At 36.4% G+C, this 25,865-nt stretch overlaps 2 protein-coding genes across 6 annotated transcripts in view; one reads left to right on the forward strand and one right to left on the reverse strand.

The window, feature by feature from the left end:
• LOC137398440 (protein FRA10AC1-like) overlaps positions 1–2,619 on the reverse strand; it is a 37,775-nt gene extending 35,156 nt beyond the window's left edge. For 2 of the 5 annotated variants that reach the window (XM_068084558.1, XM_068084563.1), the window contains exon 1: positions 2,545–2,591. In XM_068084558.1, the coding sequence (XP_067940659.1) occupies positions 2,545–2,547 (3 nt within the window). In that variant the 5' untranslated portion in view covers positions 2,548–2,591. Of the gene's footprint in view, positions 1–2,544 lie in introns of all 5 variants that reach the window. The other 3 variants (XM_068084565.1, XM_068084570.1, XM_068084554.1) reach the window with 3 other exon arrangements.
• Positions 2,620–10,860: 8,241 nt separating this feature from the next.
• LOC137398476 (exosome complex component CSL4-like) lies at positions 10,861–25,364 on the forward strand. Its single transcript, XM_068084598.1, has 6 exons — positions 10,861–10,980; positions 19,632–19,753; positions 19,940–20,011; positions 21,490–21,578; positions 23,449–23,533; positions 24,891–25,364. Exons 1-6 carry the CDS (start codon positions 10,884–10,886, stop codon positions 25,107–25,109), a joined length of 684 nt encoding a protein of 227 aa, XP_067940699.1. The 5' UTR covers positions 10,861–10,883; the 3' UTR covers positions 25,110–25,364.
• The last annotated feature ends 501 nt before the right edge of the window (positions 25,365–25,865 follow it).

Below are 25,865 nucleotides of genomic sequence, written 5' to 3' on the forward strand. Positions count from 1 at the left end.
CGAGTGCACCTATTCCCAAATAGACAATGAACTCTTAGCTGTAGTATTTCGAAGTGAGAGATTTCATAATTATCTATATGACCGTGAAGTTTACATCCAAACCAATCATAAACTTCTAGTGCCAATAATGACAAAAGCATTGCACAAAGTCACTCCTCGTTTGCAGAGTCTCCTGTTAAGACTTCAGAGGTATGACATTGCCAAGCTCACCTACGTTCCGGAAAAGTACTTATACATTGCAGATCTTCTTTTCAGAGCGTACCTACAGCGTGTCACTAATTATCAAGCTGGCTTCGAGATTAAAATCGTTATGGTCCACGCACTAGAAGCTGATGATGACACAGTCAACAGAATGGAGAGAACCTATGCTGAAGATTAAGAGATTCAGGCATTACGCGCTGCCTTACAAGATGGCTGGAACTGGAGTAGGAGAAACGAAGCGCCAGCCTGTATACAGCCATACTGGACTATGAGAAGTGACATATACGAACATGAATGTCTGATGTATGTCAGGGACAGACTGATAATTCCAGTCTGAGAGAAAAACTCTGCTTAAAAAGCTTCATATGGAACACTTAGGCATCCAGAAAAGTCGTGAGCGTGCCGGAAGATCACTTTTTTAACCTGGATTATCTACAGATATCAGCAATGAAGTGTCCAGCTGTTCTAGCTGTGCACGCGTTTCCCACGGACAGCAGAAAGAGCCTCTGTTACCACATGAGATTCCTAGTCTTCCTTGGAACATAGTTGCCATGGACATCTTAGAGTACTGCTCGAATAGTTATTTAGTAGCTGTGGACTGCTACTCACATTTCCCTGAGTTAAGATTGCTTAGAAGAAAAACTTCAGAGGATGTTATATTGGCGCTCAAATCCATACTCGCCGTGCACGGCTTACCGGTTACTATTCTTGCTGATAACATGCCTTTTAGCAGCCAGGCCATGCAGATTTTTGCTACAGAGTGGTCCTTTGCTATAATAACCTCAAGTCCACACTATCCAAAATCTAATGGAATGGCAAAAAAATATGTCTAAACTATGAAAATGTTTTTAAAAAGATGTGAAGATAGAGGAGATGATATTTACGGCTCCCCACTACTATGCAGAGAGACTCCTGTCACAGGGTTGACACTCAGCCCGGCAGAAATGCTTTATAACAGAGTGATCAAGAGCAATCTTCCCATCACCACCCAAATGCCAAGACCATCACTGGCAGAAGCGGCTACCCAACGTCAGGAGAATCAGCGTATTCGAAGAGAGTACTGCGACATGGATGCCAGAATTTTAGCTGAACTAGAATCAGGATCACGCACACTTATTCGGACTAGCCATGATGATGAGTGGAGGCTAGGAATGATTGCAGACAAACAAAGCACCCAGGTCCTATCTAGTCGACAATGGCCAATCTATTGTAAGACGAAACCTAGTGCATCTAAAGCCGGATGCAACACTTCCTGCTAATGGTGATTCCACACTAGATGAGGCGGACGCATCGTATACTCCGACCGAAACTAGAGTACCTGATGATCATATTATCAAGATTCCACAGAGAGTCCCTCCAGCAGCTCAGCATGAGCCGCATGAAGCTCGAGCTACTCGTGGTGTCCTACCTGTACGGTACAAGGACTACCACATGGAGTAAACTCTACACGAATCAACATTGTACATACATTTACCTACTTAACCACATATTATTATGCATACTCATATATTCGACTACAGGATTATACTCATAATACTTAACTACAGGATTATATTATTCAGACTTGGAAAAGGAAGATGTTGTGATGGTATCACGTGTTTTTGTTTACATTTATATTAATGACTCGAATGAGAATCGCCGTGACAATCAGAAAAATGTCAATCTACGGAGAAGCTTCACGTTGAGACTCTAACTAGAAAATAAACAGCTGCTATTCAACTAATGCTATGGTCTTCCGTATCCTAACCCTATCCCTGACCGGCCAGTCCCTAATCCCTTATAACTACAGCATAGCATGACAACAGATAACAAACGATACTTCAGGTAAACATTATATATAAACATTATCACATCAACTTTTACAATTTTTTAGTGTTTTCATGAAAAGCAAGGATACGAAAATTGTGCCAGCAGTATTGAAGTCGTAATGTTTCCAACTTCACAGTGATATATCAGTCGTAAGATTATCTTCACTGAGTTCAGACACGCTAAACGCTAGAGGTGGAACGAGACAGGTTTTTAAAGTTCGAGACGAGACTCGAGACACTGTCTTGTAAAAATTCGAGACACGAGACAGTAAAATAATGAGCATTTGGTGATGATTTCACTACACAAGTACTAGCTACTTGGTATATATAAAATTGATAAAACTCTTTTTAAATTGAATTTTCACCTGGTGTAAACGATTTAAATACAACATTTTAATAGTGATATGCATGTAGTTTTTGTAAACAAAAGTGACACAAACAGCTCTAAAATACCGAAGTTATATATTCTAAGAATTTTGAGCTTGATTGGTCATAATTATTATAAACATATTGCTTTGTACATGTATATTTTTACCATCTATTGAATAGGTCTTACTTTTTAATGTAATGTGTAATGAAACCGATAGCCGTCGCTCTACAACGAAATACCGCAACTGAATTATATTAATTATTGTATACATGCACATGTATATTCTTATATTGAACTAACAATAACGTCATTGTTAACCGAACACGAACTATGGTCGACACGGCCTTTCGTTCGTTTCTCCGTGTCCGGGCAAGTTCTGCCCGCGATTGGTAGTATATATAAGAGGCCCGAATTTTATGAAGGGCAGTTGTTTAGACACGATACACAGATTAGTGTTTAGACACGATACGATAAAATACAGACATTTTACCCGTAAAAGTCTTATTTATTAAATTGGATTATCCGAAGGGTAATTAGATACGACCCGGTATCGGTTTTAAGAACACATAACCGAACTACAATATATTAACAGGCCCCTAGGGGAATGACATCGGCTTCCGGCTTAAATTAGAGAAATGGCAGATCATAGTTACCCCAAGAAAAAACTCACTTATTTACTGGAAATCAGTGTTTTGCCATTAATTGCTACCGCTATGACAACCCTGAAACACAGAGGGTTAATGATATATCATTTTAATAGTGAGTTTAGCGTTTTATTCCTGCATAAGTAGCACTAGCACAGCAGTAACTGTTTAGAAGAAGCTTGCTAGTAGCTGGTTAGAAGCTTGCTAGTAGCTGGTTAGAAGCTTGCTAGTAGCTGGTTAGAAGCTTGCTAGTAGCTGGTTAGAAGCTAGCTAGTAGCTGGTTAGAAGCTAGCTAGTAGCTGGTTAGAAGCTTGCTAGTAGCTGGTTAGAAGCTTGCTAGTAGCTGGTTAGAAGCTTGCTAGTAGCTGGTTAGAAGCTAGCTAGTAGCTGGTTAGAAGCTAGCTAGTAGCTGGTTAGAAGCTTGCTAGTAGCTGGTTAGAAGCTTGCTAGTAGCTGGTTAGAAGCTTGCTAGTAGCTGGTTAGCCAATTTAGCTTAGTTAGTGGGCTTATATGTGTGCTTATAACTTTTATAGGTTGCTCTTGCTACCCAGGTGTTATTTGCATTAGTGGCTGATTCTGTAATTACCCTGAAAGAGTTAAATTTGCCACAGTTTCAGACTGTGATGCCACAGTTGAGTTCATTCAGGTTAGTGCGTGTGAGTATATTTTCCAATGTGTAACTGCAATTTGATACTGCAAAGACATGTTATTGGAAATTTTGATGTCATGCATAGCAGCGTGATCACAGTTGGAATAATGTAGGTTAACTTATATAAGTTGTAGATATTAAAATTCAGTCAATGTTAGTAAATGTGGTTTCTTGTTGTGTTTCTGCAGAAAGTTGATAGACTATTTGATATACACAATAGTTGGCCAGTTGTAGTCCGTGGCTATAAACGGCCTATACCGTTGTCTAGTATGGAGTGTCTAACTCCGTTTTTACTAGACACAAGACATATCTTATGAGTTTGAGAACAATGGATGATACACCTTTATACAACACTAGGCGGTACTACATTTTTTGTTGAAATTGTTGTTTGTTTTACTGTTTGCTTCCTATCTCTTCGCTATGGTCAAAATAGACTGAAATACTAATTCACATTTTGGATTGAATCAGAATTTCACACATAATATTCTGGTAATGATATATTGTTTGGTTACCTGATATAGTCGTTATTTTTTCACAATATTTCAGTTTGTTGGTTCAACCAACAAACTCTAAAGACATTCAGGGGTGCCCAAATGTCTTTAATCGAGGGCCAATATTTAATATATTTGAGAATTTTGGTAGGCCACAAGATGTATGATGATATGAACTGAAGTTGTATAGGAGTTTAAGAACATTATTGTATTTCTATAACTCTATATACATGTATTATATTACTTTACAATTACATCCACATGTCAATAACTGATTATGTTTAGTTGTCTTTAGTGAGTATGCAATACAGATTATGTGCGCCATTTGTATAGAGAAATACTCTACATAAAGCTTTACAAACCAGCCTAAAATGGGTGGCATTCTAAATATGTACAAAAAGCATTTTTTTTGAGACCTTGTAAGGTGGGCCTTATTAAATTTGTTAGTGGGCCACCACAGGCTGCTATTTGAGCATCCCTCATGTACAGTAAAAAAAAAAGTCTATGTATTGACATATTTTGGTGGTTTGTTTGTAGGCATATTTGCATTACTGGATTGGTGTGTGCTGTTGATGTAGTGCTTGGTTTCGTCGAGAAGCTACTGAAGCTTGGTCATTTAGATTATCTGCTGATGTACAAGTTCTAACAAGACCATCTAGAGTTGTTCTATAATGCTGTGCGGAGGTGTGGTATGTAATACAGTGCTTGTTAATTCATTTCCTCCAACTATAGCTGAAAACACACATATTATGCTTTGCAGTATGTAATTTCATCTGCTGGATATAGCTTTTCAGACCACACGCTGCTTTCAAGCAAAATAGATCATGTGGGCGAAATCAAGGATGATACAAAAAATGATATCACCAAGTTTCAAGATAATGGATGCCAAAACCTAAATGTAATCAATTCATATATTGCTGGACACCATGATATTGCTCGACTATGAATCTATTTTCTTGGTATGTTTGATTGTAGTGGGGAAATTTTGGCTGATACCTTAACTGCCTAACAATTTACTTTTAAAAATCACTATTATTCAGTCCATATTTTAACACCATTTCCATTTTTTTTTCAATTGTAACAAAGGATAACTGTTATTATTTCAGGAGGCTGAAACAAAAACCCATCAGTAGAGCAGTTCCAGCATATCTTTAGGCGCTTGGTTACAAGGTGTGGTGTTACACCAGGAGCTACTGGTAATGCCAGATCTATGGATGACACTGCGTTGTTACAAGCTTCTACTACCTATGTGCCACCAACTGTTTGTAGTGAAGATTATGTTGAAGTTGTTATTGACAGACAAACTATGCTTCCCGAAGGAATGCTAAACATTACATCACATCCGTTTCTTGATAACATTGCTGTATATTATCTGATTGGCTTGTCAGAAAACTGCTTAAAAAGTTGCGTTGTGAGCCATGTAGACTCTCCCCAATTCAGTCTAAGGAAGTTAGCAAATATGATGATATTCATATTCTGTTAAGAGTTAGGAACAACGGTGGCTTGGTTTCTCCTTCTGGTGGTGTGGTAACAACTGTTCTACGCACCGAAAAGTATCTGAAGGTGGCTACATCAGCAAATCATTGTTTGAAATATCCTAAGATTCTGGAGTGTGTAAAAGAAGAGATTGCGTGCTATGATATATTTGAATTAAAGCAACATTGTACTGACACTTCTGTAGGAATTGATAATCATCACTTCTCACTACTAGCTTTAGTGGTTGAAACACACTTTGATTTAAGACAGCACCACTTTGCCAACTTAAGACACCTAGATTTACATAAAGTGAACATCAGACATAATGCTACAAAAACATATTATGTAGAGGACAGTGAGCTGTTATGTCGCCGTGACATAAATTATCCATAGCCGGTTTAAGCTAGTATTTATTTTTAAGACTTCTCTTTATATATGCATACAAATTGTACAGTTTGCAAACATGTAGTAATTCAATTTATTATATAATTTATATATACTACCTATAATGCTATTAGGCGTTATTTTAGGATCATCGGAGCATCTGGCTCATTAATTTGTTATGCATAGATCAAGTATTTTCTGAATCACAAACAAGGTTGATGGTCAAGTATAATGTAATTAAGATTTATAGTTTGCTTATCTATGCATACACTTGGTACAGTTCGAAGGCAATTAATTGTTTAATTTACTATATACTTTTTATATATAATGCTATTAGACATTGTATTAGTATCCAAGCATCTGGCTCATTTTTTATGCATAGATCATTTATTTTGTAAATCACACATAAGTTTTGTGGTCAAACATACTGTAGATGAGATTTATAGTTTGCTTTTGGTCTATATCAATGAATAACACATATAACTATAACAAAAATCAAGATATACTGAGTGTTGAGACCTACTGGCGCAATAGCTAAAGCTAATCTAGGCTCGAGACCAATCTAACCCTTTTTGAACCAAGCAATCATGTAGGTTGCAAAATTTTAGTCAAATGTATACAACAGTTTTGGCTAGTTTTCTGCTTTTGGTGATGTAAACAACTATTGTGATCTCTTATTAGATAGTCAATAAGTTTTAAAGCTAAAGTTCGCTATCTATCGATATCTACCAAATGGTGTACCAAACACGGTAAAGTATGACGAGCTCTCTTCTAGTGGTATGTGATAGAAAGCTTTTTCCGCGTTGACTACAGTAAAGAGCTTAGCTCCAGATATGTTTGCTGCTACCTGTTTGATAGTCTAAAGTGAGTGATGAGGTCGTTTGATTGCCTTGTTCAGGTCACCCGAGTCGATACAGGTATGTACATCATCACTGTCTTTCTTAACGGTTACTACGAGTGCGGATACCCGGTCGGTAGGTTCGGTTACCTTGGTGATAATACAGCAATCCTTTAGTCGCTTTAGAGCTGCTTCTATTTTGGCACGTAGAGGCGCTGATACAGAGCGGACAGGTCGAATGGCTGGTGCTACTTCTGGATCTATTGTTATTTTGTAGTTACGTGGCAGTGTACCTAGTTTGCCGTCAAACAACTCTGGATAGTCTTCTAGCAGCTTGGCTAAGACCTGCGGCTTTTGTTCTACTTCGAATACTTCCTGACTAAGTGTTACAACTCCTAATCATATACTATCGTTAAGTCCTTGTAGGTATCTGACGTCACTATCGACAACTTCGAATTGTAGTTTTGACTGAGGGTGCGGTATAACTACGAATCCTACTGTCACTGTCTGAGCACCTTCAAAGCCTAGTAGCGTGCTAGTATGTGATCGGTCGATTTTACTGTGTTGTCCTATACGGCATACTTGATCGATCGAGCGAGATTACATTTACTTTCACACTTGTGTTCATTTTAATCTCTAGCGTGGTGCCAGTAAGATGAGTTCGTATGTCTCCACGATTGTCACACAGCAAAGATACTGTTTCGATACGTAACTCTTAGTGATACGATTCTGTGAGATAATCTACAGTTCCTGGCTGCTTTATATCTGACTTGCACAGTTTTGGATAGTGATTGAGTTTACCACAGTTGTTACACTTACGACCATACGCTGGACACTGTTTCGGTGAGTGCTGTTTCCCACAGTTACGGCATGACGAAGTGCTATGACTACCTGCAGTTCTGGGTCGCGTTGACAATTTAGCGTGACTACTACTGTTAGTGTTACTGTTACTCGGGTGTTGTGTACATGATTTGCGCTTTACTACATCTACGATCAGTTTACTGAATTCGGCTGCGCTCTGCTCTGAAGATTCGTATATCTGACAAGTCTGTATAGCTTTGACTAGTGTTAGGTCACTGTTTCTGAGTAGTTGCTTTAGTACATTATCATTATGGATACCTGATACAATTCTTTCACGTAACCGCTCATTTTGCAAGTCCCGAAAATCACATTGCGTAGCTTTAGTTCTAATGTCTGCGAGGAAAGCTTGGAACAGCTCACCTTCCTTTTGGCTGTGTGTATTGAATCGATGGTGTTCTAGAACGACATTGGTGATCGGCCTTCAGATCTCTCTGAACTTCCGCTTTAGAGTTGCTACCTGTTCCCTGGTTTCTTGAGGTACAGCTACAATGCCATTCTCCGCATATTCTGCTATTGCTTCATTGTACGTGAACAACCGTTCTCGCTCTTTCGCTTTTGGTCCTGCCAGATTGAGCAGCATATATGCCTTGGCAGCCTCTGGTTTGTCACTGTATATGGCATTGACATAAATGTCATAATCTTGATCAAAAATCTTTCAGTTTTCGGACACATTTCCTTTGAACGATAGTGACTGTGGCCTCCTCAGTCCACTGTCCATGACTGACTAGTAGGCAGACTCCTGACACCACGTAATACGTTGGTTATATGTTGCCTAAGTCAGTGTTGAATTTGATAATTGTGTGAAAATTATATTATGCATAATTAATACGAATCCACATGCAACATCAGTGTTGAATTTGCTTTGTCATTTTATTTTATTTTGACTATGTTCAGTTTATGCTCAGAATTGTCGCCTCTACGTCCAGAATTGTTTCCTGTTTGTCCGCCGTGTCGCCTTTCCGTCTGAAGTTGTCGCTTTTGAAAGCAAAAGTGTCGCCTAAACGTTTGTCACCTTGCCGTCCATAAACCAAATTTACCAGGTATCACAACACAGGTATTACACAGGTATTTCTACGGTATTGCTAAAAGAACAGCTACCTATTCCTTTCCGAGGCAGTCGAGTTAACGTGTTTTACGGGCGTTGCCACGATGGCTTATATTTACCAGAGTTCCTCAAGTTTTGCAGTGGTCGAGAAACGGTTTCCGACGAAAATGTGATGTGCAAATACTTTGCGTTAAATTGTGTTATGCGTTGTAACCATAGAGTTATCTTCCCCTAGAGTGACAACAACACTAGCGTTTTCGATGCCAACAAGGAGCGTTTAGGCCATGCCCCTTTTTTGTGCTAGTCAATTGTAGTGGTTGACTAGATTAATAAGAATGGTTAAACAAGGATCATGAATTTCCACAATTAAGATAGTAATTAATGCTCATATTAAAGAAATGATGATTATAGTTTATTACTCTAATATATGCTTATTTTTTAAAACAATTCCATACCTACATGACTTGCAAAGGCACTGGATAGATAGTGTTAAGTAAGTGAGTTAATGCAATCAGTTACTCATAGATAAGATAGATAGTCATTCTGGGGTTGTATTACATTAGTGTAATGGGAAGCTAATCGTCTGCCATCAACTATGAGCTGTGCTACCCGGCGTTAACTGAGTAATAAAAAAGTCTTTGGACAGAAAATTTATTTTCATTTGACATTTACCATTCTAACCTTTAAACTTCATATCATGGGAAAATATTTTTAAGCAGTTCAAATGAATTAAGAGGAAAAAGAAAACAACTGTAAAGGTTTTCAAGCTTTTTCAAACAACTACAACATTTAACTTTCATATCATGAAAGAAGCTTTTTGTTGAAATAAATTAGGAAGAAAAACGAAACTGCAAATGTGTTTAAATGTAAATGGGAAATAATTAGCAAGTAATGGCTAAATATAATCTGTTTAGCTATGATTACAATAAAAAAATTATTTAATAAATAAAGTAATAAAAAAGTCTATTTTATTTTTGTATAATTATAATTTAGTAAAATTAAGCATAATTTATTTTTATTTAACATATAACAACATTTGCCACTCCAACTTTCAAACTACATATCATGAGAAGTGTTTTGTGTAATTAAAATAAATGAAAAGAAGAGAGAAAATAAAAACAATTATAAGGGTTTTCAAGCTTTTTCAAACAACAACAACTTTTAAATTTCATATCATGAAAGAGGTTTTGGTGAAATAAATTAGGAAGAAAAATGAAACTGCAAATGTGTTTAAATGTGAATGGGAAATAATTACCAAGTAATGGCTAAATATAATCTGTTTAGCTATGATTACAGTAAAAATTTATTTAATAAATAAAGTAATAAAAAAATCTATTTTATTTTTCTATAATTATTATTTAGTATAATTAAGTATAATTTATTTTTATTTAACATATAACAGCATTTGCCAATCTAACTTTCAAACTTTTTGCTTGCTTACATCAAGTAAGGATGTCCACTAACTAGTGGACATCTTTGCTTCAAGTCAGTCTATGTATTTGATTGATATGTATTGAAATCTAATATTACATGCAAAGGCTGTTTGTGGACTGTGGTGTCAATGAATCACTCTATCACCATACAATGTCAATACTTTCAGTTGATGGCAGTCGATTAGCTTCCCATCACACCAATGTAATGCAACCCCAGTATGACTATCTATCTTATCTATGAGTAACTGATTGCATTAACTCACTTGACACTATCTATTCAGTGCCTTTGCAAGTCATGTAGGTATTGAATTGCTTTAAATAATAAACATATATCAGAGTAATAAACTATCATCATCATTTCTTTAATATGAGCATTAATTACATTCTTAACTGTGGAAATTCATGATCCTTGTTTAACCATTCTTTTAATCTAGTCAATCACTACGACTGACTAGCACAAAAAGGGGCGTGGCCTAAACGCTACTCGTTGGCACCGGAAACGTTCGTGTTGTTGAAGGCACTGTTATCACTCTAGGGGGAGATGGCTCTATGGCAAGCAATAGCATAACTATTGCTGGCAAGGTTTATGGACGGCAACGCAAAGTATTTACCCATCACATCTTCGTCGGTACCATTTCTCGACCATCGCAAAACTTGAGGAACTCTGGTAAATATAAACCATCATGGCAGCGCCCGTAAAACACGTTAAATCGACTGCCTCGGAAAGGAATAGCTGTTCTTTTAGCAATACCGTAGAAAAATGCATCGTTGTGATACCTGGTAAATTAACTACGTGACTATGTTGCATCTATTCATTTATTGTATGATGACACAGCAGACGAGTTATATTCAGTTTCCAATTTTGACTAATGGTTTAAAGCAAGTTTAGTTAGGTCTAATGAAGCGTCAAAGATCACATTTGTAGTTGTTGTGGGCGGAAATGGAAAAATTATATTATGCATAACTAATACGAATCCACACACAACATCAGTGCTGAATTTGCTTTGTCATTTAATTCTATTGTGACTATGTTTAGTTTGTGCGCTTTCGCTTAGTATGTTGGAAGTGGGAACTAATTTGATAATTATTGGTTCAGGTTTTAGTGAAGGTGTTAGGCTGTTGTAAGTATTACTGATATTTACCAGTAAAAGTTAATTTTTTATTTTATGAGTTCAACAATTAGAATAAACAACTAACAAAATTCTAAACAATAATAATAATGACAAGAGGTTAAAGTTGCAAATATAAGTTACACCCTTAATCGAACAGTCGTCCGTGTGTGCTTGCTCGGTTCATACGGCGGCGAGTTTTGATAGTCAGATGAGAGTCATGGCAGTCCTTATGTGTAGAGACTTGGTGGTTGAGATAGGGAAGTAGACAAGGGTCAGTGGATGACGGAGAAGGCGGCTCCATAAGTAGGGGAAGAGATAGAGGCTCTACAGGGAAGAGAGAGGGAGGCCCCAGAGGCAGAGGAACGCGCCTCCGCAGGCAGAGGAAGCCTCAGCACATCTTTGGGAAGGAGAGATAGCTTAATCGATCTGGTAGATAGACAGACTGAGTCGTTGGAGCTGTTCTATTTTATAGATGTCTCTGTTAGCCTGTGAGAAGGTGTTTAGGTGCTCTGGCCCTGTTCTTTATGTTGCAGATGGTTAGCAATTGAGTGAACTTGTCTTAATAACGTCATCAGAGTATAATGATTGAAAATGATGACTAACTCCAATATTCGTGGTTGTGTCTGGTACAGGTCTGATATCTTTTAATAGTTTTCTGGCATGTCAATTGATGTCTCTTTTCTTATGAGCCACCTGCACAGGTTTCTAAGCTGCTTATGAATGAATATATGACGGCTGTCTTTATTGCTGATCCTTTAATGTATTAGGTGTCATGTGCGTTGTAATATTGCATGTCTCCGGTGTTTAGTCGTTTTTCCATTACGCTATCTGCTTTTGCTAACACTGCTCTACAACATAGTTACCTATTTGCGTAATCTTTATGGTACACATTATAGTTTGAATAGCTCACACAGATTGGTTATAATGGTTTTGTGGGTAATTATAATTTGTTATTCTTCGGCTTACTCTGGCTTCAGTAAATCCATGATAATCAAGAAAGTGCTTTTTCGAGATAAAAGAAAGTCGTGAAGTAACATAAGCGCATGTATATTTTATCTCAATCTGTTTTACGTGAAAGTGTTATTTAGCTTTGTTTACTCGAATTTATTAAATTGAATTTGCTTTTTGATAAGTAAACTCTCAATTTGATCCAGGTTTAACGAATTAGTAAACGGTTTGTAATAATTAAAGAAGCGATTGCGTCAAATTTTAGTTGATTTTAAAAGGTATTTTTTGTCTATCAGTTGTTTGTTGTGTTAGGCAATCCCATTGCCAAGATACTTGAAGATTAAAATTGACAAAAATTGATCGCGGTGAAAACGCTCAGAAAAAAAACATGCACAGACTTGTCCAAAATGATGTAACTAGCGATCCGACCTGTCTCTATCTCTCGTATTCACATCGGCTATTGCCATAAAAGTCTAGTCCTTCACAGCTCTATAGGCATTTATTTTATTTTGTATTTGCTCACGTTGGCTAGAATGAAATTTATAATCCAGCTACAGATATATTATTATAAATGTCTCAAATGCCTCAAATAAAGGAAATTGAAAACATGTCATATTTGCTTCCTCTAAATGCTGTGTAAACATCTGAATACTGACTACCAATTTTACCGGTCTATGGTAATTATGTCACGCAGACTAATTAGAATAAGGTCTTTGTATCGGCGCAGTTCTGTTGCTACCACACCGGACACAAGTTACTAAGTAAAATAAGCAAGGTGCGTCTTTCAAAATAATATGTTCGTATATATGGTGAAACCTACTGCATCCCTAAAAAGTCATGTATAGTTAACGCTTTCCAGTCATTATTGGTATCAATTTGTAGGAAAAAATTCACTGGTCACATTTGATTAGTTGATTCAAGTACTAAACAAATGGTCGAGCTATGCAAAAGTACCTGTCAATACAGCTATGATTACACTTCATAAATCTATCTATCAGACAAGATTTCAGCACAGGTGTCAACGGCTATGATGTATTCAATGTTCTGCAAATCATGTTTTGCATTATCCTCAACAATATTATTTTATATAATTTTTACATGTACAAGCAAAAAAATTTTCATCTTGACATAAAGCTTTTAGCAAAAATATCCATCCAAGTTGTGGCCACTCACATAATTTCAGCTCACACAATAGGACAAGTTCATCTACTGCAGCAAACTCAAACAAAACATCATGGTTTATGCAGCACACATTGAAGTCTCTCTTTCTTATTTATGGCAGTTTCCGGACTCACAGCTGCTTGGCTGGTGGCATCAGATAAACATCTGTAATCAATAAAACTAATGTAAAAAAATATGTCATTCATAGATATGTTGTTTTAATGCGTATCTACTGAAAGCTTTTAAATTGGGAGTTGGATAGATTGCGAGTGTAATTTTAAAAATGAATAAATGTCTAACAAAAGCATAAGTGTTCCAAACCAACAATTCAAAGCTTTGTTTCTGGGAGCTAAAGATGAGCATTGATCAATCGATTTTCCTCCCTTTCTACAAGGGAGAAGTGAACATAAATTCTAATCATGAATTTAATTTACCAGCTAAAACTATCAAAGAAAGTTTGAAGCAAATATTATAGGTGAAACGATAAAAAAGTTATGAAATGATGATTGATGATAGCAAAGTTTTATTAATTAGTAAATGTATTCATGGGTACTTAAGTTATTACCTTTAGTATATTTGACGCTTGTTCATCAATCTATCTTCCTCTGCAGCATAACGCTGCTGACGCCTGTCAGCTCGAACCATACGCTCTCTGCCCCAAACTTTAACTACCCGATGCTCAGAAAACTAGAGTCACCTTCGCAAGAGCTGGAAGCACTGTTATAATTCTGTTCTTCATCAATAAAATGTGTTGATGAAGTAATTCAGTAAGTTAACGATGTCAATTAAGTCAGGAAATATCAATGTCTATGTGCGCTCTAGTAATTGAGTAAAACCTTTACCTCGAGATCATAGACAACGCGTTTTACTAGCGATAACATTTATTACGACCTATATAAAAATTTTGCACTGATGATTGGCTAAAAAAGATATCTTATATTTATCACTCGTGCACTCATTTTACATGTATCACTCGTTACGTCACAAATTAAGCACTCGTTCGAATTTGAGCTTTTTAAAAGATGGCGCCATTCAAACGCTTATATCTCTGAACAGGGTTAGTCTACAAAAGCAAAAATGACATCAAATTGTAGCTGATGTTTTAGCCTTTTATTGGTCTTAATTTCATTTGATCGAAATTTTTGACGGAATCACATCTTTAATAAAGGTTATTAATCCTTTCATTTCAGTTATTGAAAGTTATTGAAAGTTATTCAGTTATCGTTTCAGTTCGTTCTCATATCAGTTATTGTTAGTTGTATAAACCTAACAGCTTAGTCACTAGCGGTATTGTTTATTATATACCCGTATTATTATTTTGCGTGTTATATCGCTCAATAGTGTTCCATCAATTAAAAGCATTTAAGTTCACCATTGGCATTGAACATAGATAATGATTTGTTAAGAAATTAAATTTGTAAAATGCTATGGCCAAAAGTCGGTTTTCAAATTTTTATGAACTACAATTTTTTGTCTTAAAACGTGTGGATTTTAAAAAGTAATATTAGGAATTATATATATGTAACTCTACTTTACTTATAATGATCAGCATCACTAATAAGCATTGCTGCATCTATTCGAGGTATAGTGGACGCCACCAGTGAGAAAATCTTTGTTATTCCAGACTGACTTTTCAGCAGTTGGCACAAGTGATCAAAATAATTGTTTCGCATGGCACACACTGCTATATCAGTCATAAGGCTTTGAATAATGATTGTGGTAAGTTTTCATGGCTATTATTAAAGGATGAGCACTAGAGACAAGCTGAAAGGATTTTTCACATTCAGATTAAAACAAAATATTAAAAGGTTTCATACTGAGTCTACATCGAAGCATATGTACTAGTCAGAGAGCAGGATAACCCTATCTGTCATAAAAAAAATTTGTATTCTCTTTTTCAACTTATGCAATTTTTTGAACTGAACCAGTAGTTTTAGCCCTAGTGGTGATAAGATTAAGCCTTGCACGCTGTACAACTATTCTGCTGCTGTCGGTAGCACTTGAAAGTTTATTTGGAGTTGTGTTACTTTTTTGAAGTTGTGGTACCTTTTTGCCATTGATCTTGCATGTTAGAAGAACTAAAACCATTTCAGGGCGAGGGTTCAGAGGTGAGGAATGTTCGAAGAACACTAGCATCTGTTGTAACAAATGAACAAGGTTAAAACATTTGATTTTGTTTTATTAAATAATTGTAGTGGTTTTACATCTCCTGAGATAACTCCAATGGAAACATACACTTTCACACGGTTGATGCTTCATCATCAATCGGCTTCGTCTGCAAATAAAATAATATGCATAATAGCACCATCCCTCCTGATAACAATTTCACTTTGCTGACAATTAATGTTTTGAGGATAGCACACCTTCTAAATATCAACAGTGATAAGCTACGAGTGTCACAGCACATAAAACTAGTTTTTGGTTCATTGATGGAATCTTTCTCAATGCTTGGTTACGCATATTATGGATAGTCAGGTTAGGTTCATCGCAAATTACAGTATAGGAAATAGATGTCATTTTGCCTGATGGGTCACACCACAAACAAACACACGCATCTGGCTATGCTATTTTCTATTACTATTATGATGCATAATGTATCATCTGCCAGACAAAAATGAAATGTGTTTTGAGAAACCACTATAAATTAACTACTAAACTGTGATTATTTAATGGTGGTTGAAGTCATTGGTGTGCTTATGATCTATTCTTGACACATGTTCTGGCAGAAAGAGTCAGAAGAGGATAAGAAATTTGTTATAAACTTGGCTGCTTTTTGAGCACTAAATGTATCAAAAGGTTTATTATTTGATGCAGAAAAAAACTTACCAGTATTGATAGTCTGTGCCTTACACAGTTTCTCATAGAAGCGTTTTCCCTTTCGAGTAACCATCTTTGACTTAGCGTCACCACCACATATGACACATAACGAGTCTAATATTTGACTAGAGCCTGTTTTTGATCGTTTGGGACGGGGCTTATAGGAGTCTTGACAGGAAACTGAGGCCTCATTACTCAGAAGTGTGGATGGACTCGGCTATAAAAATAAAACATAAATTTAGGAATGAGCCTATAGTTTATAATTCCTTAGTCAGAGTCTGTAAATCTAATTTTCTTTCAGTCTGTCTAGCTAAGAAAACATTGACAAATGTATGAAAAAGAATGCAGTTTGTAGTTTGAGAGCATACTAAGGAGGTCATCGAAATGCAGCAGCAGTTGGTAACGCAGCTGATTGATGAATTCCGATGTAATCTTATTCAATACTTCAGTATTGAAACTTTGATAGTTTTCAGTGAGAAAGTTGGTAAAAACAGGCAGACGGGAAGCTATGACGCTGTGTCTCACATGATAAGTCAATAAACATACTTGTTCAGAATATGCCCTCTACCGGTATAAGTTTTTTCTATGGGTGAATTTAATGTAATGAGGTTGATTTGCTTGAAGCACATCACATTTGTTCAACAAATCTGTGAGTGCTCCACAAAACATTTCAGCTTTAGAGCCAACCTAGTTTTGGCTATTCCGAACACAAAATAGGGTCAAGGTTGGAGATATGGTCAGTTATGGTTGGTGTCAATAACAACAGAACATCAAACCTGATTCATAATAATCTACTGGAATCTAGTAGGCAGATCACATGACAAGAAAGCAGTAAAGAAAAGTTAATGACTTATTGAATTGAGTCCAAGCGTTTCCTCATGTTAGGTCTTCAGTTCAAATCATGTTGATTGGCTTCGATTGATAGATAGATCATCATGATCATCAAATTCAAACGAACAAAACAGCAGGTTACAATGGAATATTTAACCACATCGCATGTAAAATCTGGTCTGTGATGACATCTGTTAGTTGCTTGGAATGTAGCGTCAGTAAATACTGATTGAATCATCATATTAATATGGGCAATATGGACATCGTTCTTGATATTCAATGACAACAAATTAAGGACTATCAACGTGAATGAATCATCATATAAATATGGGCAATATGGACATCGTTCTTGATATTCAATGACAATGAATTAAGGACTATCAGCGTGAATGAATCATCATATTAATATGGGCAATATGGACATCGTTCTTGATATTCAATGACAATAAATTAAGGACTATCAGCGTGAATGAATCATCATGAGGTCTTCGGTTTGATCATAAAAATAATTAACTGGCTTACCTAGCAATAGTTGTCAATGGTTCCAAATGGTGGACCTTATAATGGTCAACGCGTCCTGTTACCGTTTTTATTTGTTGAGGTTATAGTACTGCCAAATCATTTGAAGTTAGTAGCTTACGCAGGTAGAGCAGACAGCGTATGCTACGAGTTGGGCCACTATTACTAAGCAAGTTGGCGGGTTATGACGTTTTGTTGCAATTATCCAATCACAGTCAGTGAAAATCGTTGTCACAATAGCAACAGTGATAGACTTGTTTATTATGCCTCCGCTCTTTGATGAGTATGTAATTTAAAGGTTGCAACAAAATGCAACTTGCAACAAAATTCACATTAAAATTATTTGATATCAAAAGATTCACCAAGTTTTACTCTGCTGTGTTGTAGGTGCAAAATATGTGGAAATGTGATTGCAAGCTCTTAAAAGCTCAAAAACGTAAAGTCGCCGTAGATTGGAATCAGCTTATTTCTTTGACGTTGTCATTACATTTGGTTATTGTTTTGTCACGTGATGTTCTCATGTAAATTGAAAAGCCAATAAAAGGCTCAATATAAAACTTATCATAGCACTAGTTTATGACAAACACTTCGGGTTTTACCGAAGACCCCGTATCAAATATAGATGTTCGCTACTTTACAGTTTTGTTTCGACTTGGTCTAATCGTCTAGTTGTAATCTGATCACGTGACCCAATACTTCGCAAATAATTTCTGCAGCACATTTAGATTATCACAGGTGATCAACAGGCTCGTCATGATTATCAGACACTGATATGTACTCTTTCGAGCTAAGGTTAAAAAATTATACAAATTTTTACGGCAAGTTATAAGATATCAGTGCTGAAAGTGACAGCATTACGATGACTATAAAACAGACGCTTAAGAACAATAGACATGGTTTTATTGAATGCGTGAAGTGTATTTGTGAAAATATTTTGACAAAGGAGGTTGCGTGAAAGTGTAAACAGAAGCCATCTTGTACAACTACGTCCCATTTGAGCCGTTTTGGAAAATAATTTTAATCTACAGCGGTTTTGTGATGGTGGCGATTAACTGTTCATTTTTGAGCTTTTAGGGGCTGGTAATCACATTTCCACATATTTTGCACCTGCAACACAGCAGAGTAAGACATAGTGAATCTTTTGATACCAAATAACTGTAATGTGAATTTTGCTGCAAGTCAACCTTTAAGCATGAAAGTATATAAGAAATGACGTGACCGAGTGCAACGTGCAAACAGACAATATATAAATGTTGGGGAACTCCTTGCACGCATATTTCAAAAGTTGAAAAAGGAAATTGAGCTACTCTGCCCCCAGACATTACTCTTATCTAGTCATTTCATTTTGGAATCTTCTAATACCAGTGTTCTATTGTAATATTTCAGACAAACCTATGGAAGTTGAAAATATTTATTTCAGTTAACTAGTCTGGTCAGCATTTCTTGTTGTAATTACCATATAATACCATATTCGTGTCTGACTCTTCTTCTATGTTCTTTCACTCTGAATGTTTTATTTTTTTATCAGCATTTCCCCAATCATATGAACTAGATTAGAAAATGGTTCTATATTCTGACTTAATTCAGTGTAACAATATTAACAACTCAGTGTAACAATATTAACAATCCAGTGGAACAGTATTAACAATTCAGTGTAACAATATTAACAATTCAGTGTAACAATATTAACAATTTAATGTATTATTTTTTGTACCAATACTCTGATTAGCTGACCAGAAAATAACACTGAACCGACAGTTGTCCAGAAAAATGAAACATGTATATATAAATGAAGCATGCAGGTATATATGTATGCATATCTTTTATCCATATTATTTTACTCCACAAAACTTTATTTTTCAGTGTGGAATTCTCTTTAGTTAGCAATATAGTACTACTAACTATTTATATACATGTACATATAACAGTAGCTGTCGGATTATACCTAACTGGTATGTATTAAGTTGAAATTATATTTGTACACATATTTGGTTTGCCTTCAATTTATTTTAAATCCCTAATACTCATTTATATTTTGTTTAGGTCAAAAGTTGATGGAGACTAGAACAGATATGATAATTGGAAATGGTGTATATGAACACAATGGTGCACTTCACTCTTCTTTGGCTGGATATGCCGAACTGCAAGACCTTGATGATAATAAGGTATGTTATGTGAGTTTTATATAACTCTTTACATTCTTTTATTGCAATTAGCTTTAAAGACTGCCAGAGTTGGCTGTAGAGAACATGAGATTTGGGCTTGTGGATTATACTGCATATGTATATATCTGTTGGATTGAGAGGCCTCTAGTGTCCTCATGTACTCAAAACCTGGCCAACATGTTGCAGACGGAAATATCTGTCCGAACAAGTACAAGTCATCATTTAGTTCCTGCTGTCGGAGGCTTAGTTACATGCAGGGTAAGTGTATAAAGCCTCTGTGTGAAAACACATGGTTACATGCAGGGTAAGTTTATAAAGCCTCTGTAGATAACACATGGGTACATGTGAGGTAACTCTATAAAGTCTCTGTGTAGATAACACGTGGTTACATACAGGGTAAGTCTATAGTCTCTGTGTAGATAACACATGGTGACACTCCCATGGTAAGTCTATAAAGTGTCTATGTAAGTAACACATGGTTACATGCAGGATAAGTCTATAAAGTCTTTGTGTAGATAACACATGGTTACGTACAGGGCAAGTCTATAGGTATTAGAATAGTATTTGGCGCATTTACTCACAGTTCTTTTAATCTGAACACTTTCTCTTCATGTCATCGATGATGTCGCCTGTCTCATGATCACATCACCTTTTTAAGCAGTTCTTAAATGACATGCTGTTAGTATTAAGAAACACTTTGGTCAACATGCTAATCTCCTATGGCTCTAGGCACCTAAAAGGTATGTTAGTAAGCTGATAATATCCTATGACTCTAGGCACCCAAGAGGTATGTTAGTCAGCTGCTAATATCCTATGGCTCTAGGCACCCAAGAGGTATGTTAGTCAGCTGCTAATATCCTATGGCTCTAGGCACCCAAGAGGTATGTTAGTGAGCTGCTAATATCCTATGGCTCTAGGCACCTAAAAGGTATGTTAGTCAGCTGCTAATATCCTATGACTCTAGGCACCCAAGAGGTATGTTAGTCAGCTGCTAATATCCTATGGCTCTAGGCACCCAAGAGGTATGTTAGTCAGCTGCTAATATCCTATGGCTCTAGGCACCCAAGAAGTATGTTAGTCAGCTGCTAATATCCTATGGCTCTAGGCACCCAAGAGGTATGTTAGTCAGCTGCTAATATCCTATGGCTCTAGGCACCTAAAAGGTATGTTAGTAAGCTGATAATATCCTATGGCTCTAGGCACCCAAGAAGTATATTAGTAAGCTGCTAATATACTATGGCTCTAGGCACCTAAATGTATGTTAGTAAGCTGATAATATCCTATGGCTCTAGGCACCCAAGAGGTATGTTAGTTAGCTGATAATATCCTATGGCTCTAGGCACCCAAGAGGTATGTTAGTCAGCTGCTAATATCCTATGGCTCTAGGCACCCAAGAGGTATGTTAGTCAGCTGCTAATATCCTATGGCTCTAGGCACCCAAGAAGTGTGTTTTTTGACTTGCAACAGCTGTACTCCGCTATATGTAAAGGCTATGTTTCAAGGCTGTTCAGTCTCAACATGTTTCTGTTTCTGATTACGGTATCTCTTTATCCCAACTTAAATGATTGATGCATCTATATTGGCAACAGGGCATTTATCACATAAATTGAAATGTTGCACAACCCGACGCTGTCAGTGTGCAGGGTCTCGATTCTTATGAACCTTGTTTTTTTCAATTAACCGTTTTGTTGATAAAAATATGTTGTATGCTGAGCAAGACTTATCCCTTGTTGCAGATAGCACAAGCTACTCCAAGGTTCTGTAAAGCTGACATTATCGCAGTAGAAGACAACATATTTGAGATACCCTTTAGAGGGCTGCTTCGGTAAGCGTAAGTCTTATGTTTCAGCGCTGCTCAACACTTTTAGTACTGACAACATAAAGTGGAATGAGATAGGTTTATATGCCAGCATTAATGCATCCTCCCGTTTATGTGCGTCTTTAGACCAAGGCTGCTGAGTTTAGCTTAAACTCTCAGAGTCATCCTAAGGTCATGACTTGAGGATTCCAATGACATGATCAGCTGCATATAATGTATTATAAGCTCCGAATAAAACACTAATATAGTAATAGAGACGAATAGCCACAGCTTTTTAACTAAATATTTTGTCATTAGTGATAAAGAATGGCAGTGGTTGAGTGTATTTGTCATTGTACTGTGTCACACTGGGAGACAATTTTGTTTCTTTAATCTAGCTAGCTTGTGGTGTGTTGATGAATTTGACAAGAAAAGCAACACTGTTTTATGTGCCAGGGTAGATATTATTATAAGAATACTTTGTATATCAGCTGGTTCATTCTACTGCTGAGTCCTACTGGGATCCTTGTTTTTAAAACTAAAGCGAGGAACTTATTAAACACTGGTATTATTTTAAGACCCAAGAACGAAACCATGGGAAGGAGAGTTTTGTACATACAAATACGTGTAATTATTTACAAAACCGCAGGGATTCAAGAAACTTCACATGCTGTTTGTTGGAGTTGCTTTGGATGTTGAGTCAAATGCAGCGGAACCTGTACTTGCAAAATTAATCTATCCCGTGAGTCATTTCATAAGTGGAAAATTTTATAAGCAGAAAACCATTTTACCATATATATATATTATATGCCATAATCAATTCTAGACCCCACACAAATTGGACATAAAATTTGTATAAAATATTAATATGTCATGGAAAAAACTGACAAATGCGTGTTAGAATTGCGTTATCACATAGTTAATAGATAAAGTACTCATGGGAAAATGTAAAAACAGAAATAATGAATAAAAACTACAAACGGAAGGTTTGTTTACCTTAAGCTCGGTCTAGACGAGGCGAGGTCAAGACCGGAGAAATTAGGACGGCGGTTGCAAGAAGTGGTTGTTGTGTTGATTTTGTTTTGCTCTGAGCAAATGCGTTTAAGAATGTAAGTGGAAAGATTTATTATGTCGGCACCAGCTGAAAAGCTATTTTAGCAAAAATATCAACACAAAAACAGAACTTCAATTGCTAGAAATGAAAGCTATCCTACTTTTTATGTGATTTATGATAACTCCAAATTATATAATGACCGAAACAAAACATTTATTGTTTACTGACTTGCGCTGGGATAAAAAACTAAGAAAGAGGCGTTGTACGCCGTGCCCACGGGAACCACACAAGCCAAGATACGAAAGACTATTCGACCTTGCATATCTAAAAACATCTTTGATAAGTTGAAGCAAAATTTCTACCAAGAGGTCATTCGTAAATTCAAAATTTCACAAGTAGAAGTTCCACTGTATGTATTTATTAAGATCATTGTAAGTTATGGTTTAACTGTCTTTAATATTTTTTGGAAGTTTTCCTTTCAGCCTGAAAGTGTTAGCTAAAAAATTAGAGGCAGTGAAAGTTAGGCATCGCACATTCGTTTGTGGAAGCTGATGCATTATTCTGCAAGGGAAGTTGGCAAGTAGCTTAATTTACCTGTAAATTATAATGGACATTACACAATTTATCCACATATATTATTGAGAAGTCTTTCATTATGGTTTGCTGTTTTTTGCAAACATGTTCAGACAAACATTTGTAGGGCAGACAATCCACATTAGTCATCATGTCTTATCGTTTTACATATTTTGCTACATCTTGGCTGTAATTATGGTCAAAAGCATTACAAAAAATCTGTGCCAGATTTGTTTGTTAGTTGCAGCATTGTCACTTTATACATTCTAGGAGGGAAGATATAAAAGCTACGGAAAAAGATAAAATAGAGACACACAAATGCTTCCGCCCTGGTGATGTGGTGTTATGCAGAGTTGTATCTTTTAGTTTCATCAATTTCAGAGCCATTAAATTAGTGAGAACTGTGGTGTAGAGCTGTGGGCATTTCTATGAAAGACACTCAGGAATGGTAAACTGAAAAAGTTGTGTATGGAGCCACATAGAGAGTGAGAACATAAAGACATGAAGGAGGTGTGTAAATTTTGGTTAAGAGTGTTCGGAGAGGTCTAGAGGTAGAGAGGTGAGTCAAGGTGCATAGAGTAGGGAGAGGTGAGTCAAGGTGCATAGAGTAGGGAGATGCGAGTCAAGGTGCATAGAGTAGGGAGATGCGAGTCAATGTGTGTAGAGGAGCAAAGAGAGAGAGAGAGGTGAGTCAAGGTGCATGGAGGGGTAGAGAGAGGTGAGTCAAGGTGCATAGAGTAGGGAGATGTGAGTCAAGGTGCATAGAGTAGGGAGAGGTGAGTCAATGTGTGTAGAGGAGCAGAGAGAGAGGTGAGTCAAGGTGCATAGAGGGGTAGGGAGAAGTGAGTCAAGGTGCATAGAGGAGTACAGAGAGGTGAGTCAGGGTTTGTAGAGAGAAGTAAGCAAAAAGAAACCTGGTAGAAGAAGGTTATCATGGAGACTTGGTTGCTGAAAGATTAGTCATCTTTAACGAAAGTGTGATGAGATGTATAAGTCAAATCTTGAAAATCAATTTTTGTTGTTTACTGTCTAGATTGACAACTATTTAAATATAATACTTTGCATATGCAATCAAGGTTAAAAATAAGATAATTCATTATTAATCCTAGCAATATCTATTACTACTGACACAATATCTTTAAAATTGCTCTATTATAAGGTAGCGTTAGTTCATATACTAATGCTAACCGTTTGATATATATGTCATACTTATGTAGCTCGCTGTTATGAAAGCCTTACATGTAGCATATAGGATATTCATAGCACACATATAAGCGATGCATATATTATTATACGACTGATATCCATAATATTACAAAACCTGAGACAGTTTTGTGTTGAAAGCTGTAAGAACCGCGAGTAATATATTCAAGAAACACTCACCTCTGTCGTGTATGATTACATTTAACATTCTTTGGGTTAGGATATTCGTATTTTTATTAATTTGTCTCCCATTTTCAATGAAGGAAACCTAACATGTCAGATAAAAATAGTGTGAATAGAGGAGGACAATCTATATGTATGTTATATGTTCAGTAATGTGATGTGAAAAAAAACATTGTGTTGGCTGATCGAGATTTGAAGCTTCTACTATTTATATTAAATTTCCTTACGACTGAAGTTTTTATTAGTGTGAAAACATGTATGTAGTTTACTCCTTTTTACTGACTCGTTAAACCAGCACTGATTGCTTTCCTTCATCGAGTCTGCAGATATCCATCGGAGACTCGCAGTCCTATATTTTATCCACCGCTGAGAATGAACTCGGTGTCATAATTGCCACGAGTGAAGCTGGTGCACAAATGATTCCAATATCCTGGATGCAAATGCAGTGCCCCAAGTCTAAAGCTATAGAATTTAGAAAGGTTGCTAAACCAACCAGTGAATACCTGACAAAATTGAAGGGCTCGATCGGTGGAGGACAGCAGTGACAAATCCTTTCAATTAGTTGGTTCTGTAGAAGTTAATCTTCTATTTCTTAGTGTTTGTGAATATGAGCATTTATGGTGAGTTAAATTTTTATCTGTACGGTATGAGGCTTCTATGTTGTACATATTTCATTACAAATTGAACGACTGTATTAACATACATGTATGATGATGTGATAATTTTGTGCAAACTTAATTCTTGTTCAAGTATTGTTTCTTTAATATGTATAGTATTGATACAATTTACTACTTGCTTTATTCAAACAAAATCTTTAGAATCTCACAGAATCCAATAGCAAAAGTACCAGTAACTGTATTAGTGCAAGCAATCTTCTTGATAGGGGAGCTTATATAGTATAAGAAACCTTCAACACTAGATAATTTTATTGTTGCCACACATTGAAGGTAGTGGTAAAATTTCATCTGGTGGTTAAATCTGATGCTCACAAAATACTAATTATGTTATCAGTAATAACTAGGTGTAATGACAATAGTGATCTTAGACATCCTCATGGCTTGCTATTTTGTTGATAGCCTAAAAGTTGATTAACAGCAAAGATAATCAAACACGGAGAACATACACATTTTGCGATATCGTGTGGTTGTCTGTGTGAGGTTATCGTACTAAATTCTTAAACCGTGTTACAGCTTTTATCCCATTTGGAGTAATCATTTCTTAGCATACTAAACCAAATGGCCCAGCTCTATCGCTTTAAGGTTGATAGTTCTATGACCAGCGCGTTCACACAAGCCTCGATT

Source organism: Watersipora subatra, chromosome 1, assembly GCF_963576615.1.
Source record: "Watersipora subatra chromosome 1, tzWatSuba1.1, whole genome shotgun sequence".
In the NCBI taxonomy this organism is placed as follows: domain Eukaryota; kingdom Metazoa; phylum Bryozoa; class Gymnolaemata; order Cheilostomatida; family Watersiporidae; genus Watersipora; species Watersipora subatra.